At 32.7% G+C, this 17179-nt stretch overlaps 1 protein-coding gene across 1 annotated transcript; it reads left to right on the top strand.

Annotated features, from left to right (window-relative positions):
* The first annotated feature begins 839 nt into the window (after nucleotides 1-839).
* On the top strand, nucleotides 840-8096 carry LOC110785357 (fatty acyl-CoA reductase 3). The gene is made up of 10 exons (XM_021989795.2): nucleotides 840-1122; nucleotides 1221-1324; nucleotides 2998-3191; nucleotides 3325-3425; nucleotides 4042-4225; nucleotides 4402-4563; nucleotides 5846-5927; nucleotides 6024-6287; nucleotides 6463-6590; nucleotides 7475-8096. The coding sequence occupies exons 1-10, from the start codon at nucleotides 1044-1046 to the stop codon at nucleotides 7617-7619; spliced, it is 1443 nt and encodes a 480-aa protein (XP_021845487.1). The 5' UTR covers nucleotides 840-1043; the 3' UTR covers nucleotides 7620-8096.
* The last annotated feature ends 9083 nt before the right edge of the window (nucleotides 8097-17179 follow it).

Genomic DNA, 17179 nt, shown 5'->3' on the forward strand with positions numbered 1-17179 from the left:
TAATAACTATCCCGTGCATTAGCACGGGCACAAACTAGTAAATTAATAAAGTAATTGTTTTTCACTTCTTATATTAATAATCGTACTTCCTCCATTTCAAAAAATTGCAGCACTTCTAGTTTTGTCACTATTCATATACTAACTTTGACCATATACTTTTACTAATTTACTATAAGAATGTTATAAGTAAAATATGGGTGGATTGATTTCATTGTATGAAATTTTAAGATTTTAACTATAAGGATAATTTAGAGATATTTACGGTCAAAGTTATGTCTTAACACACGTACTAATCAAAGTATTGTAATTTTTTTGAAACAGAGGAAATATCTTTTATGTTATTATTAATATAATTATTACTCCGTACTAATAACTTTTCTTTTAAAATCTAAGTTCGAATCCGACTTAAAAAGTTCGATCTAATTCGACCCGTTTGTAAAATGTTTGTGATTAGCTCTTTGATAAACATAGTAATTAATATAATCATAATATATCATCGATAATTAGTAACAGTAAATTAGTAACCACAATTATTTTTTACAACAATATAAATATGATTTATTGAATATAAGAACGTACTCCGTAAATAATAGTGACATACGAAGTAATATAATAATGGTACTAATAATTATAATATTACATATTTTATTCACATTGAACCTTATATGACGTTATTGAAACTTATAGCACGTACTCCACTTATCAAAAATTAGAGGACCTTGTTGACACTTATAAGAACTTATTGAAACTTAACTTATAAAATCTTATTGGAACTTATCTAAATTTATAGGACCTAAAACTTATTTAAATAAGGTCAAGTTGAAGATCGAGAACAAGTCAAGTTGAAGAGAACAAAGCCTTACACAGTTGATGGTAAGTTGGTCAAGTAAATAAAGTTGTTTAATGTTTATATATAGTGTAGCAGTGTCGTCGTATGAAGTATTTGGAGCTACCACAACACGTTGTCTAAAAATCCTTCTCTAGCTTAACTTTCCTCTATTATTTACTACTACGTACTTTAGTGTTTTTCTTCCTTGTTCAAAATGGAAGTTGGAAATGAAGTTGAGTTTCTTTGCAACAAAACTATTTTAGTCACCGGCACCACTGGCTTCTTGGGAAAAGGTACGTGATGACCTTAATCAGCTTCATCTTTGAAACAAATTAAACTATTTGAATCGAGTTTTGACGGAGTCTGAGCTTTAAATGTTTTCAATATGTAGTGCTCCTGGAGAAGATACTTCGAATTCAGCCAAATGTAAAGAAGTTGTACCTTCTTATAAGAATCAAGGATACCAAGTCATCACTTGAAAGGCTACATGATCAGGTATTGTACATATAAATATAATTTAAATTATGGTATTGAAACTTAAAAAGGGACGAATTGAAAATATGAGTCCGGGAATAATTCGCTTAAACTGGTGCACCCGGTCTCGCTACAGGCCCGTTTGATAACTAGTAATAATTTGCGCCAATCTGGGGTGAGCAAATTAAGATCAGGTTAGGAACCGTCGGTTTTGATATTCCGATTTCGGGTAACAAAATTAGGAACCCGTTCAAACCAATTCTGATTTTGAACTTGTTGGAGCCGAACCACTTGGGTACTTGGTTACCCGAATCTAATCATATACGTAGTACAAGTGAACTTTTTTTTGTTAAGATTTTCTTAAACTCAAAATGTTATAAAGGCCAAAAAAAAGTGCAAGTACACCCAAATAAAAACAATACTACCTAAAAGGGTTTGAATTAGATATCAACAAAATAAATTTTTCTTTTTTTTACAAAACTACAAGTGTTCATTACTTCGTATTAAAATTGAATAATTGGGTACCCAGAACCGTACCAATTTCAATTTAAGGAGCTGATTACAGTCGTTTCCCTAAATTTCGACCGGATAATTCATGCTCACCCTGGTGGTAATTTTTTTTTTGGTGCGAATGAGCCATAAGGGCGGGGATGAGAATCGATCCCAGGATCACCTGGAATCGGGATGGAAGCTCTAACCAACTGAGCTATCCATCACTCTCTCACCCTGGTGGTATTGAATATTGAATTCAAATGTAATTGGAAATATATAGAAAAATATTTTCTCCATTTATTTTTAGTTGCAACACTTTATTTTTTCACTTTTACAAATACATAACTTGAACAATTAATATCTTAAATTATCGATAAGTAAAAGTATAAAAATTTGATATTCAGAAAATATATGTTGGAGACAAATCTAACACCTCGTGAATAATGTTTTTTTCTTATGTATTGATCTTTAAAAATAAACCAAGTATAATATATTAATATGTGAATAGTGAAAAAAAAAAACAAAATGTTGTAACTAGAAAAAAAAGGAGAAATTCCTTAACATATAACGGCCGTGATAACCCAATATAATTTGTGCTTTTCTTGATAAATTCTCCTTTCACACCTAATATCACCTCCTTTTCAAGTAATGAATGCTAACGAAAGCTGATGAAGTTAGTGAAATACTTTTGATGAATTAGCATTAACCTGGACTTTGGTATTTGACTTTCTTATGAGGGTGATGATAAAGGTCGCAAGTTGTGACAACATTTAGTTGTCGCAATCTCACGTGTCGGAGTTTAATTGGTACATATAGGCGCCACATAGGCTATGAGTCATCATAATATTTTTACTATCAATGCAAAAAATTTACTATGAAAATATGTAAATAAGGTAATCGTTATAAAGAAAGAAACAAATTAGAATATTAAGATTTTTCTACCTTTATTTTAAACATGTATAATAGAAAATAAAATATTTTAGATTCCAATTTAAATCATGACACATAAGCATGCCATGTCATCATTGTGACACGGTTTAAAGGTCGCATGTTGCGACCTTTATCATTTTCGTTCTTATGAATCTACACCAACACAAATTCATTTCTGTGACAAGTATAGTTATTATTTTCGCCTACTAGCTGGCCGTCCGTGAATGGCAGGAAAACTTAATTCTCACGAAATTATACTCCTTTGGTAATAGATCATAGGGAAAGAGTTGTTTCGAGTTTTAAGAGAAAGACATGGAGCGGAATTTGATTCCTTCATATCTGAGAAAGTAGCACCAATTGATGGGGATACATCATTAGTTAATCTGGGATTAAAAGACAAGAGCGAAATATACAAAGAAATAGACGTTATCATTCATTCAGCTGCAGTGACTAAGTTTCAAGAGAGGTAATTTATAAATGAATACTCCCTACTTTTTTGTTTGGTGTGAATGAACCACAAATTAATTTAAATTTAAATACTAATACTTCACATTGGCACATTGGATTATAAATTGTTTATGGTCATTATGTACTTGCAGGTATGATTTGGCTTTGGGAATCAACACCCTTGGTGCTAGAAATGTATTGCAGTACGCCAAGACGTGCCCAAAATTGCAGGTTCTTGTTCATGTATCAACTGGTCAGTCCCGCGGCCAATTTTATTGTTCATGTATTTCTTTGAATGGCCTAACTAGTTGAACCCATATAGTCATATAGAATCCGCTTAATCTTTCTGTCCGATCTTTCGGTCTACATATTTTCTTGATTCCAATTCTGGCCCGTATCGGTTCAGATCCGGTTCGGCTTTGAACCGTTGAACAACCCTCTGCTACCTACTGCAGCTTTAAATTGCAATAAAACACGGAAGCTAAGTAACTTAAAATTGTGTGTTGTAAACTTGTACTTCCTCCGTTCTTTTTTAAATCACACAATTATTTAGGCACGTTTGTCAATGTACGATTTCAAACATTAAAATCTCCAATTTCGGAAAAGAAAAAAATTATAAAAAGTTGATATTTAAAAAATATTTATTGAGACGAATCTAATAAGACCCCATACGACTATGTTTTTTCTTAAGTATAAACCACAAAATCAAGTCAACGGAGCTTGTATGAATAGTGTCCAAAATTCAATTGTGTCATATAAATAAGAACAGAGGAAGTACGTAATAGGTTGGACTTTTATTCGAGATGATTAAACATTTAAGGGGATGTCAAAAAAAATAAAAATAGTAATTAAACTTGTTGTTTCATCAGCTTATGTTTGCAGAGAGAAGGCAGGGCTTATCCTTGAAACCCCATGTAAAATGGGTGAGACGTTAAGTGGGATAGACATTGACGTAGAAAAGAAGTTAGCTAACGAAACGTTGAATGGTCTCACAAGCAAGGGAGCTTCCACAAAACAAATCCGTGATACCATGAAAAGTTTAGGCCAGAAACGGTGAGTGTTACGATTTTTGTATACTTTTCCTTAACAATCTTTAGCTTGGAAATGACTACTCTTATTATTCGTATATGTATATATTGAACTAATTGTGAAATTGAGTACAAATTAATTGAAGTAACTGATGTGAGATTTGTTATGTCCTTATGACTGGTAATTTATGCTTTATGTAGGGCGGATGTATACGGATGTGCCAATACATATGTGTTTACAAAAGTAATGGCAGAAATGCTGATATGGGAGCACAAAGGCGATTTACCAGTAGTTATTGTTCGCCCTACTATGATTTGTAGTACTTACAAAGAACCTTTTCCTGGTTGGATTGAAGGTGTTGGGTAATGCTTTTAATATTTCTTCCGCTTCTAATATATATACATAAGATCCGTTTAGTAGGGTGTAAAACGTTTTAATGAAAAACGATTTTTTTCCTTTGCAATCAGTTTATGTTGTTTGGTTTCGCAAGGGATGGAAAACAATTTGAAAAACCTTTTTCATTTGAAATGGAGGGAAACCACGTTTCCATCTTTCCTCCTTACCTCCCTCTCCCTTCTTCTCCTCAATCTTCCCCATCTTCTCCCATTTTTGTTCAAGGAACCAAACAAAGAAACTAATTTGAAATTGTGTTCTCCCTTGCAAAATGTTTTCCATGAAAAATCAATTTGCACTAAAATCGTTTTACACCAAACGTAGCCATAATGAAAAAGGATTAAAGTATAACTTAACACATGCAACAATTTGACTTTTATGCATGTCATAAAACCATTGTTAATTAATCATGGCCAAAAAAATCTCCACCCCTCTCTATCACACTCATCCTTTTTCATTTTTTCCATTAGCAAAAAATAAATTCCCCACCCCTCTCTAGCTTATCCATGAGCAAAAGAAAATCTTACCAGTCCTCTCTCTACACACTACTTCTGTCTAACAACAACAATAATAATAAAATAAGCATTTTTTTTGGGTGCGAATGAGCCACAAATGCAATATGAATTGCAAATGGTGGTCAGGAGATTTGAACCTGAAACATATCATATACAGACCATCAACCTTAACCACTAGGCCAAGATTTCATTGGTATGAAAGTAAAAAGATGAGTAATTAAGATTTTGATAATTATAAGCAAATCAGAGAGAGAACGGAGAATTATTTTTTTTGTGTTGAATTATATAAATATAGATATCCATCCGTAGATCTCAATTTTTTTTTACCAACGATAATTTAATTTTATTTTATTATGAATCATAAGTATAAAAAAAATGAGCTTTGACAAATAATTGTTACAAAGATTTTCATTCATGGAAGGCGACGTGGCGCGCCATGTTGGCTGAAATTTCCCACCCAAGCAATAAAATCACCGTGCCACATGGATTTTCATTTATTCCCATTTCCCACCCTATTAGCAAATCTCCCTACCCATTAACCAACCTTTCCCCCATTTTTTCCCCTTGGGCATAAATTTTTGCTCACCTTTAATAATGCTCTAACGAGTTTCGTTCTAGGCGCATGGTTACATTTGTTTTGCTTTTTATTTTAAATGTTAAAGTATATACTTATGCAGTACTCCTAAACAATTTGTACGTTCTAGAGTATTTAATTTATGTTCTGGTTCGATGACAGAAGCACAGGCACGCTTTCTATTTTATATGGCAAAGGACTCATCAATTTTTTATATGCCGACGGTAACTCTGTTATTGATTTAGTAAGTAGAAATATTTCCCTTCGGAAAATTTAAAAAAATTCATGTAATTATAATATTGTTTCCATAGACTAAGATATTGAATTTTGGTGATCGTAGATCCCAGTTGATATGGTGGTAAATTCAATAATTTCTGGAATGGTAGCAAACGCAAATAAACCATGTCTAACAATTTATCAAGTGGGTTCTTCATTGAGAAATCCTTTAACCGTAAGTAAGTTGGTTGACATCAACTATCGATACTTCAACAAAAACCCATGGATAGATGGTCAAGGAGTGCCCGTAAAGATTAAGAAGGGCAAGTTGGTAAAGGATAGACTCCATTTTCTGATGCTTTCGGTCCAACCCATCCCTAAGTTAATGGTATATATCATATTTGTTCATCTTCATCTTAAAATTATTCTCAACCCATGTGTAATGTGTTACCAACTTATTACTAGTTTTGCCGAACAAGATCGCATGTACAATGTAGAAATTGTTTATCATTAATGGCGTTTAATTTCGCAGTAGCTCTAACTTTGTTTTGTATTTACCACAGGTGTTAAAATTAGTTGATATAGCCCTATGCCGTTATTTCAAGCTGAATCAAGATAAACTTGAGATGCAGTTAAAAGTAGCAGTTAAAATGGCGATGATATTTAGTCACTATTTACTCTTTGCCGGCATGTAAGTACAAGTATAGTACTCCCTCCGTATGAAAATGATGGGTGCTCTTAATGGGCCGTAAATAAATTATTGCTGCACTTTTTCTATTTTTGGAAATTTCCCCCTTATTTTTTTTATTTCGAATACCTCACTACTAATATTTAATACTCCATCCATTTCAAAATTAAAAACACGGATTTTAAGAAAAGTTAAACATAGTGTGTGTGAAATTAAAATATAATACATTGATGATTAATTTGTATGAAAAAATAGAATATAGTACATGTAAAAATGAATAAAATACATGAGAAAATAAAATATACTACATGTAAAAAGGAATAAAGTACATGGGGAGTTTTTCAATGCAATTTTTATTTTACTTTGTGGTCCCAAATTAGGGTAACATGGGAATTATTTTATGTTCAAATAAGGAAATAAGACTCTAATTATGAGACGCCCGAATTAGAATACATGACTATAATTTTGAGACGGAGAGAGTAATTTAATCCACACTTATCCCACTTGCCACATTTCCATTATCTTTTACTTTAATTATTTAAATTCAAATTTACCCCACTTTTTTACTTCTTTAATAAAATCAATTCACCTTCATTAAACACGTTGTTGATTAAAGTGCACCATTCATTTCCTTACGGATGAAATATTTCTTAATTTTATTTATGTTTTTAATTCCTCCTGTTTAAAATCTTTAGACAACTCTACTGAAATTAGAATCTAATACTTATTTTTTTTGGCTCGGACAATAGAATCTAATACTTTATCGATAAACATATACTCCGCCTAAAATCATGTCCATCTTATATCAACTTTTTATTAATTTTTAAACATAATATATCCCCTTATTATTAAGTAAAGCAAAATTTTAAATTCCTATGCAAATGCAGCTTTGATGACGAGAACACTGAGAAGCTAAGGACAACAATAAAAAGAATAGATGAAGAAGGTTTCAACTTTGATCCCAAGTCTATTGATTGGGAAGACTATCTTTTCAACCATCACATTCCAGCAATAGTTAACTACTTGTTTTGAAGTTGTAATTTGGGCAACATTCAATTTATCCCTTTGTACGAAAACTGATTTTGGCACACCACTTTGTTGATTTTGGCACACCACGTGTGAGAGAATAAAAAATTATGTTATACGTACTCATATGTGGTGTGCTAAAATCAACCAAGTGGTGTGCCAAAATCAATTCTCCTTCATACGTACGGATCGGAATAGTAATGTTTAATTTAAAAGTTGAAATCTCCTCAATCACTTCCTTTGTTGTACTAGTAGTACTATGCACGCGATGCATGTCGATATTTTCAAAAATCTGATTTGATATATAGACATGTATTGTTCCAACGTTTTATAGTTTTTTTTTACAATTTTTGTAAGGGTATTATCTACATCTAGTTTTTTTTCATTCATTTATTAGAAATTATTATTGTTGACTTACTTCATCAATTATTAAAATTTCAATCAAAGATGTAGTATTTATCTATATAAAATATTTATTTCTCATTTTTTCCTTCAACATTGAATAATTTATTGAGGTTTTCATATTGAAGTATTAGATTTTGCTACGAGATTCGTCTCTGGAAAATTACCCTTTAGTTTTAAAGTGAAGTCAGTTTATCGTTGAAGGAAAAAAAGTTCTTAAACGGGTCGACCTTAAGGTCTACTCGTTTATAATCGGGTTGGGTTGGGTTGAGAATCTCAACCCGTTTAAGTAAACAGGCCGGATTGGATTTGGAAAATCTCAACTCGTTATAAATGGGTCGACTTGATTTTGATCCAATCCAACCTATTTCCAGCTCTATTTGGTAGTTCTAGCAGATCATTCATTTAATTACGGAGTATTATTTTTTATCATCCGAAGAAACCGCTAATCTATATTATTAAAGTAGAGTGGCGAGGGAGAGAGGTCTCCAAAACCCCAATTGTCAAATCACAACTACTAGCTCCACGTCATTACTCTCCATTCCCTTAAATTAAGCTGAACCAAATAGGAAACTACCAAAACATGAAATTAAAATATCAACAAGAGGAAAAAAAATACTAACAAAAAAGGAAAATATTAAAAACTTTAGTCAATTTAAATAATAATATGTATAAAGAAGGAGAGTAAAATTAATGCCCCTTTTTATTAGCCTTTTAATTTTTCAGAAATCTCGTACATTACTAGTCTATATTATTAAAGCGGAGTGGTGGTTAATGTGAGTGTTCCAAAACCCCAATATTCCTCTCTCAGCTACTCTCCTATTTTAGAAACAATTGAAAAAGGCAAGGAGAATAATTGACTAAACAAGTAAAGAAAAAAAAGGGGGGGGGGAAGCAATATCGACCAAATAAGGGAAAAGGAAAGTAATTAAATCGACAAACAAATGAAAAGGAAAAAGGAAAAAAAATAAAGAAAGTAATTAAATTAACAACCAAATTAAAACAAAAAAGGAAACTATAAATAATAGTAACTAACATTAATTAATAACAATCCATAATAAAATTAATTAAAAAAATAAGAAAATTGTTAAAAGTTTCAGAATATTTTAATAAATCTTATATGAAGTACATGGAATAGTGAAAATTATTATTTAGGGAAATTAGAGTCAATTATATACTCTAGAAAAATAATTTAACAACATAAAAACTTAATTAAAAATGATGTTTTATTTTTAGGGGTTTAACACATACAATCCGATTTGGTGCAGCCCGAGACGAAACATAAACCATATCGTAAAATATGGTATTTCATTTTTCTAAAGCAAACTATGTTACATGCATGACCGGCCAAATCACATTTAAAAGATTTGGTGTTGTTTAGTTTTCGATTAACATTTTTTTTTATTAAAGTAGTCTGTAACATACATGTTTAACTAAACAAATTAAAAAATGTTTGAGAAAATCAATATATTGTAGAATAAATCATATAAGTCAATACTAATACTTTGAGGCGATGAATAATGGATATAATTCTTTAAAATAGTATAAAAGAATATTGTATGCATAAAGTGGTTTATCACAATTTGCTCGCGGTTTGAATCCGTGTCGGGCGTACTTATTATTAAGTAGTCGTTTGGCGTTCGGATCTCAAATACAATAGTACAATTTCAATATCGCAATTTCAATATCGTCATTTCAATATCGCACCTTTCAATGACGCATTTCAATATCGCACCTTTCAATAACGCATTTCAATATCGCACCTTTCAATATCGCATTTCAATATTGCACCTTTCAATATCGCATTTCAATATTGCACCTTTATTCTTGCTATTTCAATTCCGCAGTCTTTACTCACCTTTTTTCAAGGTGATGTGGTTTTGTACGCACTTTCAATAATTCATTTACTTATTGTGATGTGCTTTACTTGTTTATTGCTTTCATCACCCCACATGCTAAATCCAACAAAATTCAAAGTTACATCACGCTTAACAAAGATAATTTCTTGGACAAACTGACTTTAGGTTCCTTCAAATTAACTTTAAAGCGAAGTGGTCACGATACAAGTAGAAATTCTATGTCTTAAATTCAAAGTTCAAACCCACGTAGTGTCATGACTAGGGTTATTCGAAAACGCTTCTTGTCATGTGCTTGAATACAATTTTTAAAGCTCGTGGAATAAGCACTTCGTTCCCTTGCCCGGATCTCACCCATCCGTTTCTAAGATTCAATGTCTTATCCGCAAAAGAGTCAGTTTTGGTCTTTCCAAACAGGACCCTTAAAATTGTTTGGTGGAAACTCCTTCAAAATCCAAAAACATACAAAGCCTTTCGTAGGGGAAAATACAAAAAAAGGAAAGTACGAAAAAAAACCCTACACTCGTCAAACTGCACGATCCCCTATCTTCAAAACGTCATATCTCCTTCGTTATAAGTCGGAATTAGGCGATTGACCACTCGTTGGAAAGAAATGAAAGTCTAGATTCGAACCCAATTGTAATCACTTCATTTGAATTTGTAGAACTTGGGTTATGATTAAAATAGTGGAATAAATTCATTTTTCTACTTCTTTCGATATTCGCCTTGCTTCAAAACTCTTCCAACTCAATGCTCGTGTTCTCTAAAGTACATCATCTCTTGCAGTGGTTCAAATGAGTAGGAAATGCATCCAAAAATGCTAATTCCTACAATAATAAACCTGAAACTACAAACACACTACAAGGAGCACATTAGTACTAAAAATGGCTCCGAAGAGCACAACTGAGACCAACGACCAACGAGGGACGGGGGTAAAAACTATGTATACAATAGACATATCATTAGGCTACATTGCTAATCTGAGTTGATTTTAATGCACAAGTAATTAGCTAACAATATTCAAAATAATGATTCAGGTTGATTAAAGGTGGTTAACAATACCGGTTTGTCCAAGAATTATCTTATTAGGCGTGAGTAATACAACAGATTATGTGAACAGATTTATAATGGCCGGTGATGGAAGTAGTAAAAAGTGTATATTTGCAGGTTACAATATAGCTTAGGCTATATTGCGGTTCTCAGGAACATATACCACTTGTCCTTGCTAGATTTTTGTTTCTACTTAGAACTTCCTGGAAACTAACTGACTGTTCCCGATTTCTGGTGTGATTCTTCCAGAGTTTCCCCTTAGATTCCTTAATTTAGGCTAAATATTTGGATATAACTTCGTTAGTGAATGGGATGATTCGGGTGTTTATACGGACAGAGGCTCGATAACAAGAGTTAATACGGGCAGGGCTATTACGAATTTAGGGACGGGTTTAAGCTTCAGTTAATACTCAAGCTTAAGGTTAGGAATTCTTTGGGATTTGGTATCAATTTTCGGAATTTAGAGGGTTGGATTTGTAGTGAAATGGGTCGAATAAAGATAAACGTTTAAAGAGATTGAACTTAATTGAAAAGCCAACGCTAGAAATTCTAGAGCTAGCCTGACCAGCGCTAAAAATTAACAGTGCGGGTAAGGATACGTCAGATGTGTTAGGATTTGAGTCAGCGACAACTCATTCTGGAATTTTATCTTTGTCGTGACTGGGTGAGAATCAAAATGTAACGCTTCAAAAGAGTGGCGCCAGGGTTGGTGCGCTAGAAATAACGGCACGTGCGTGCCACTAGCTATTTGTTTCTAACGCTGGTAAATTCTATCCACGCGTTTTTCTAGATTCTTCCTGTTTGTTCCGGATTTTATCTCTTTCACGGTTTTATCTCTTCTATGATATTAGTTGGAGTGAAATTCTTATATTTTTCAAGGGATTAATTGTAGTGTAACGTGATCTCCTTGAATATCTATCTTATGCGCTTGCTATATTTAGTAGCTGTTTAGCACGACAATTACTATATATGGTAGTTACTAAAAATGAAAATGCGGATTCTGGGATCGCTTAAGTCAGTCGTAGAATGTTCGTTGCTTACTTAGAAAAGCGTTGACAAGTAGTGTTCGATTTCGTCGTTGAACGACTTACCGCTTCTGGCTAGTGATCAAATGTAGGCGTCTACAGTAATGTTTTATTATAGTCGTTAAAACTGAGGGTATGTATATGATATAATACAAGTTCGAATCTTTTCTCCCTCATTTGTTATTTATTGCATTTGTGGTTCATTTGCACCGAAAAGAAATTGTAGCAATCGTGTAAGGTAGTAAGGCTTTAGCCATTATAATGGTTGATAATCGATCATTCTCAGCTGAAAAGTGCTAACAATAAATTGATACTTCCTCCATTCCGGAAATATCGCACCATGGTTAACTTTTACTCCTCTAACCATTACTTTGACTCTTAATATCTTAAATCATGTGCAAGTAAAAATTATAAAAAAATAATTTTTAGAAAATATATATATCGATAAGAATCTAACATGACCCCACATGACTAAAATTTCCTTACGTAAGAATCACAAAAGATGGCCAAAATCGTAGTGTGCATAGTGTAAAAAATAAATCGTGCGATATTTCCAGAATAGAGGAAGTATTAAACTTTGACAAATTATTGATCAAAATTTGATATTAATGCTCTGTTAGTTTCAAATGAAAACTTTTTTTGTGAAACACGTGCAATTTAATTTTCCAAAGGAAACATATTGGTGAAATAGATATCTTTTGTTTGTTTCCTTACAAGAAAAATTATAGAGAAAAAGGAATGAAAGTGGAAAGGAAATTGATGGATGATGGATGGATGGATGGAAGGTGAGAACAATGTGGCATTCGTTGTTTACAAAAGCAAAATATTTTCCACCTTGAACATACTTTTTCCACATTTAAAACATTTGTTTTCTTCCTTTAACCAAACAGATTAAACAACAGAAATTAAAAAAAAATTACGAATAATCTCTATTATATAAAGGAACAGCTGAGGTCTTTTTGGTAAAATCACTTTTCGTGTCCCCTTTTAAAAAGTCCGTTATACCCTCGACCCTTCGCCAAAACCTCAAACTCTTCGCAAAACCTGCTTCACTTTCTCAATAGAAACTTCGCCACTTTCTCTCTCCTCCTGTTGCTCAACCGTTTGCTGATCCTCGCCGTCGCCACCATCAGTCTGGTCCGCCTTCCATCGTTGTGCGCTTCTCTGCAACAAGAAATGCTCTAGTTAAAGAAATTCGCAGGACCACCAGCAACAGGGCATCACTCACACACCTTCCTACCTTGGCCCTCCTTGCTCCCCGATCGTCACCACCAACAATCTCACCGGCTGCACCTACTATGGTACATGAAAACATCTTCCCCTAATATCCCTTTGCGTTTTCATTTTACATTGATTTTCCGATGTTAGGGTTTTGACATCGGGGGTTTAATTATGATTTTGAGGGATGGTAGAAAGTTTGTTGTCTTCCATCAAAGCCACAGCCGCCACGACTGGAGTCGTCATAGGAGAGAGAAAATAGGAGTAAGGGAAACGAATTTGCAAATCCTGATCTTGATAGATAAACTCTTCGAATAAAGTTTTTTATCTTTTTCCTTTTTATGGTGTTGGGGTTCGTTTGTTGTTAAAATTGCCAGATCTGGAAATTAATTTAGCAATTATTTTGATCTTCTGCATCTTGGAGTATACCTATTAGTTTTTATACCTAATTACACATAACAGTGGTATCCATGTTAGTGATTTCATGAGTAATTGATGAATTTTTTGAATGTCCAGGGATTTCGTTTGCTATGTCCATTGTCTTCATGTCGAGGTTAGTTGCGATTCCTATATTTCATTGGTTTAATATTATCTGGTTTTTGCTCATGTTTACATGATGGTTAGACATAATGAAGATTTTGTTTCAATTGATTTGTTTCCAGAATTTAGCTGCAATTAACATTTTAAGAGTCAAATAAGGGTTAAGAATGTTCATTGCAGCTAGGCTCCATTGTTTCATTAAACAGGTAAAGAATGTCTTAAAATGTTTTGGTTTCATTGTAAATTTGTGACTAGAGATACATATTTTGGCTAATATGTAAGGTACCCTTGCTGTCTTAGAGGAAGAGGTCAAGGATTTGAATGGGAGGCTAAGTTGACTTGGGGGAAGAGGCAGAGATGGATAAATTGAAAGGACTACATACTTACAATTTGTTTGGGTATATGCTGCTATAAGCTTATAATAATATTTTTAGCATGTTAGTAGAAGAAGTCTAAATTGTTAAACATCTTATATGTCAGTCTAAATTGTTATTATTATATTATTATTATCTCTAAAGACTTAAAAGTTAATATCTATTGGTATTATTATATTAAACATCAATTAGTTAATATTTAAGTCTAAATTGTCATATTATTTAGACAATTTAATCTTTAGACAATTTATCAAATTGTCTAATTTGATTTTAACAATTATTTAGACAATTTGATTTTAACCTTACATAGCATGTACTTTTGTTATTTTAATTAGTCAGTGTTTACTTAGTCAAATCATCTAAAGTTTTCGTCTAAATTGTACAGGCTAAATAATATGACAATTTAATCTTTAGACAAATTACAATTTGATTTTAACAACAATAACAAAATTTCTTGCTAATTACTTAAGTCAAAATTAGTTAATATGTAATTGTTTAAAACCCTAGAAAGTTCAAATTTGAAATTCGAGTGAAGTATCGAATGGGTCGAAACAGTGAACAAGAGAATTGCGTAAAGTGATGTTGCAATCCACTAGTAGAAAAATCGACATGTGCTTCCCTTCAAGTGCGGCTCATTTTATAAATTGGCAGCACTTGACATTTCACAAAAAAAAAAAAATACATTTTCACAAGTGCGGGCGCATTTTAGAAAATTGGCAGCACTTGAGTTCAAGTGCGGGCTCATTTACAAACGAGCCGCACAAAATATTTCTAATTTTTTCCCCCAAAATCATTTCATTTCCCGCTTCTCCTCCTTCCTTTGCTCTGCTTTTCCCTAAAATAATTTTTTTCTTATTCCCGCTTCTATGCTCCATCCCCTCTCTGGTTTCTCTGCTCCTTCCCCTTCTCCTCTCTGGTTCTCTGGGCACGATAATTCAACACTCACAATACTCACAACATACCCAGCACGACTAGCCGCGTCGCCGCTATTGTTTCCCCACCGCCGAATTCGTCCTCTTCTTGCCGCCGCCGCAGCAAACAGGTGTCGCTCCTCGATTTCTTATAGGTTAATTTGTGAATAAAATTTAATTATTTGTTTCATATAAGCTTGTTACTGTAATGACGAATGCCTAATTTGTCAAGGTTTTTCGATTGCGTGCTCGTTTAGCTTCTACCTTCTTCCAGACCGAACTAATTCAGGTTTGTTCTTCGATTTTTTATAATCAATTTTGGGGCAATTTGTGTTTCTGATATGTTGATGTGCATCGAAAAAGTTTGATTCTAATGTTTTTGTGTAATTATTGTTAATTTCTCTTAGCTTTTGACTTTTTAGGGGTTTTTTATTTATTTTGAAGTTTTTTTAATTGTTCGAATTGCGATTGTGTTCACTGGTGATGTATGTTGGGTTCTGATTGTTTGATTTTGGAATTTGTTGATGGTTTTGGATCTGAATTGGATTTTGTTAGCTGCACATGAACTTTATCTTATCATATTTAAGTATTACGAATTATGAAATTTAGCATAGTGATTGAGCTTGTTTGATTAAATTTTGTTAAGTTGAATTTTGGTGATTTAATTGATGTAAGAAGTCTTCTATGTGTATTAGAAATTCAAAATCTTATCAATTGAGAATTTTGAAGGAGTCAAATATAATTGATTTTCGATTTGTTTTTCTGTCATTGTTGAGAAATGTCCTTGACAAATGGATTGGTATTTGTTTTACTTCAATCTAGGTTGTATGTTAGTAATGTTATTCTGTATAAGTCCGAAGGTTCAAGAGTTACATTTCATGTCTTGGGCTTGAGTGGATGATTACCTTTGATGCTTTGGTTTTAGATGATTCTATCATTTCTATGTCATTGTTTGTGGGTTTTAGTGGTTTTTGATTGGAAATTTAGTTACCACTTTCTAATAGTGATGGGAGTCCATTAAGATCAAGGGTGTAGTCATGTAGAAGCTGGTGAGAAACGACCAAATGAACCATACTAACTACCTAGTTCTCGAGAAAATTCTTTCTATTTGAACGGTATAGTTTTAATAGAAGCGAGGACATTCATGCTCCCAAGATGGTTCTTTAACTAGATAATCTTTTCTTTGTGGTCTTCAATGTTTGTCTAGTGAGTAAGCTGAATTCATTGATGGAATTTATAGACAAGTATAATTCTATGATTGAAAGGAATGTAAGAGTCACCATTTTTTACTTTGTTTTTCACAATCATTGATCAAGTACATGAGAAGAGAACTTAACACTTAACAAATGTATCAACTAGAGTAAGATTGGACAGTAAAGGTCAGGTTTGTTGTAGTTCACTAATCTTACAAACTTTATTCTAAAAGCCTAAGATCGTGTTCCTGAATGTAGTGCTACTAACTCACGTATGCTCTAAACATGATTCCTCCCATGTATCAAAATTCGACTAATTACCAGCTTCTTTTGTTTGCACACTGACTGTCCTCATTATTGGCATTATCATCTTCGAGGTTGCTATTTGCTTTTTGGTTTTTGGTGATCAATCTTGGCTTTTTTGTATTCTTTCTGGAACTGATATATATATATATATATATATATATATATATATATATATATATATATATATATATATATATATATATATATATATATATATATCAATATTTTATGCAATTCATGTAATAGATGAAACGGAGGAGGAGTTGTGACCAGGTTGGCAAATAATCTAGAAAATCTTATCCTCAAAGAGGGACCAGAGAAGGTGTTGAAATGTCATGATTAGTTTCTTGTAATTACATAAAAGGAATTTGTGAAATGATTTGATCTTTTATTTTGAAAGCCTTGAAATAAACTGTTAAAGAAGATGGTTTTTCCATTTCGTTCAGATAGCTACTTTTATTGCTGATCCTGTCATAGGAGCAGGAGGTGTAATAACCCCCCCCCCCCCCCAGAAACATACTTTGACAAGGTAAACGTCAGCTTTTTCATGACTAAATTGTATTCAAAATTTCTGATTCAAATATGCCAAAATGTCTTGTTGCTAGGTATGTTGACGCACCATTAGTTATAATTTATTTCATAATTATATGTTAGTGTATAGTTCCTAGTACTGAAGCATAACTTTGCAAAT

Source organism: Spinacia oleracea, chromosome 6 (genome assembly GCF_020520425.1).
Source record: "Spinacia oleracea cultivar Varoflay chromosome 6, BTI_SOV_V1, whole genome shotgun sequence".
NCBI lineage: Eukaryota > Viridiplantae > Streptophyta > Magnoliopsida > Caryophyllales > Amaranthaceae > Spinacia > Spinacia oleracea.

What these genes read in the sequence shown, in the direction of transcription:
- LOC110785357 (XM_021989795.2), top strand. Translation starts at nt 1,044, where the DNA reads ATGGAAGTTGGAAATGAAGTTGAGTTTCTTTGCAACAAAACTATTTTA. An exon ending in TTGAAAGGCTACATGATCAG is followed by an intron (nt 1,325 to 2,997) that starts GTATTGTACATA and finishes CTTTGGTAATAG; the next exon opens with ATCATAGGGAAAGAGTTGTT. An exon ending in TCTTGTTCATGTATCAACTG is followed by an intron (nt 3,426 to 4,041) that starts GTCAGTCCCGCG and finishes TTGTTTCATCAG; the next exon opens with CTTATGTTTGCAGAGAGAAG.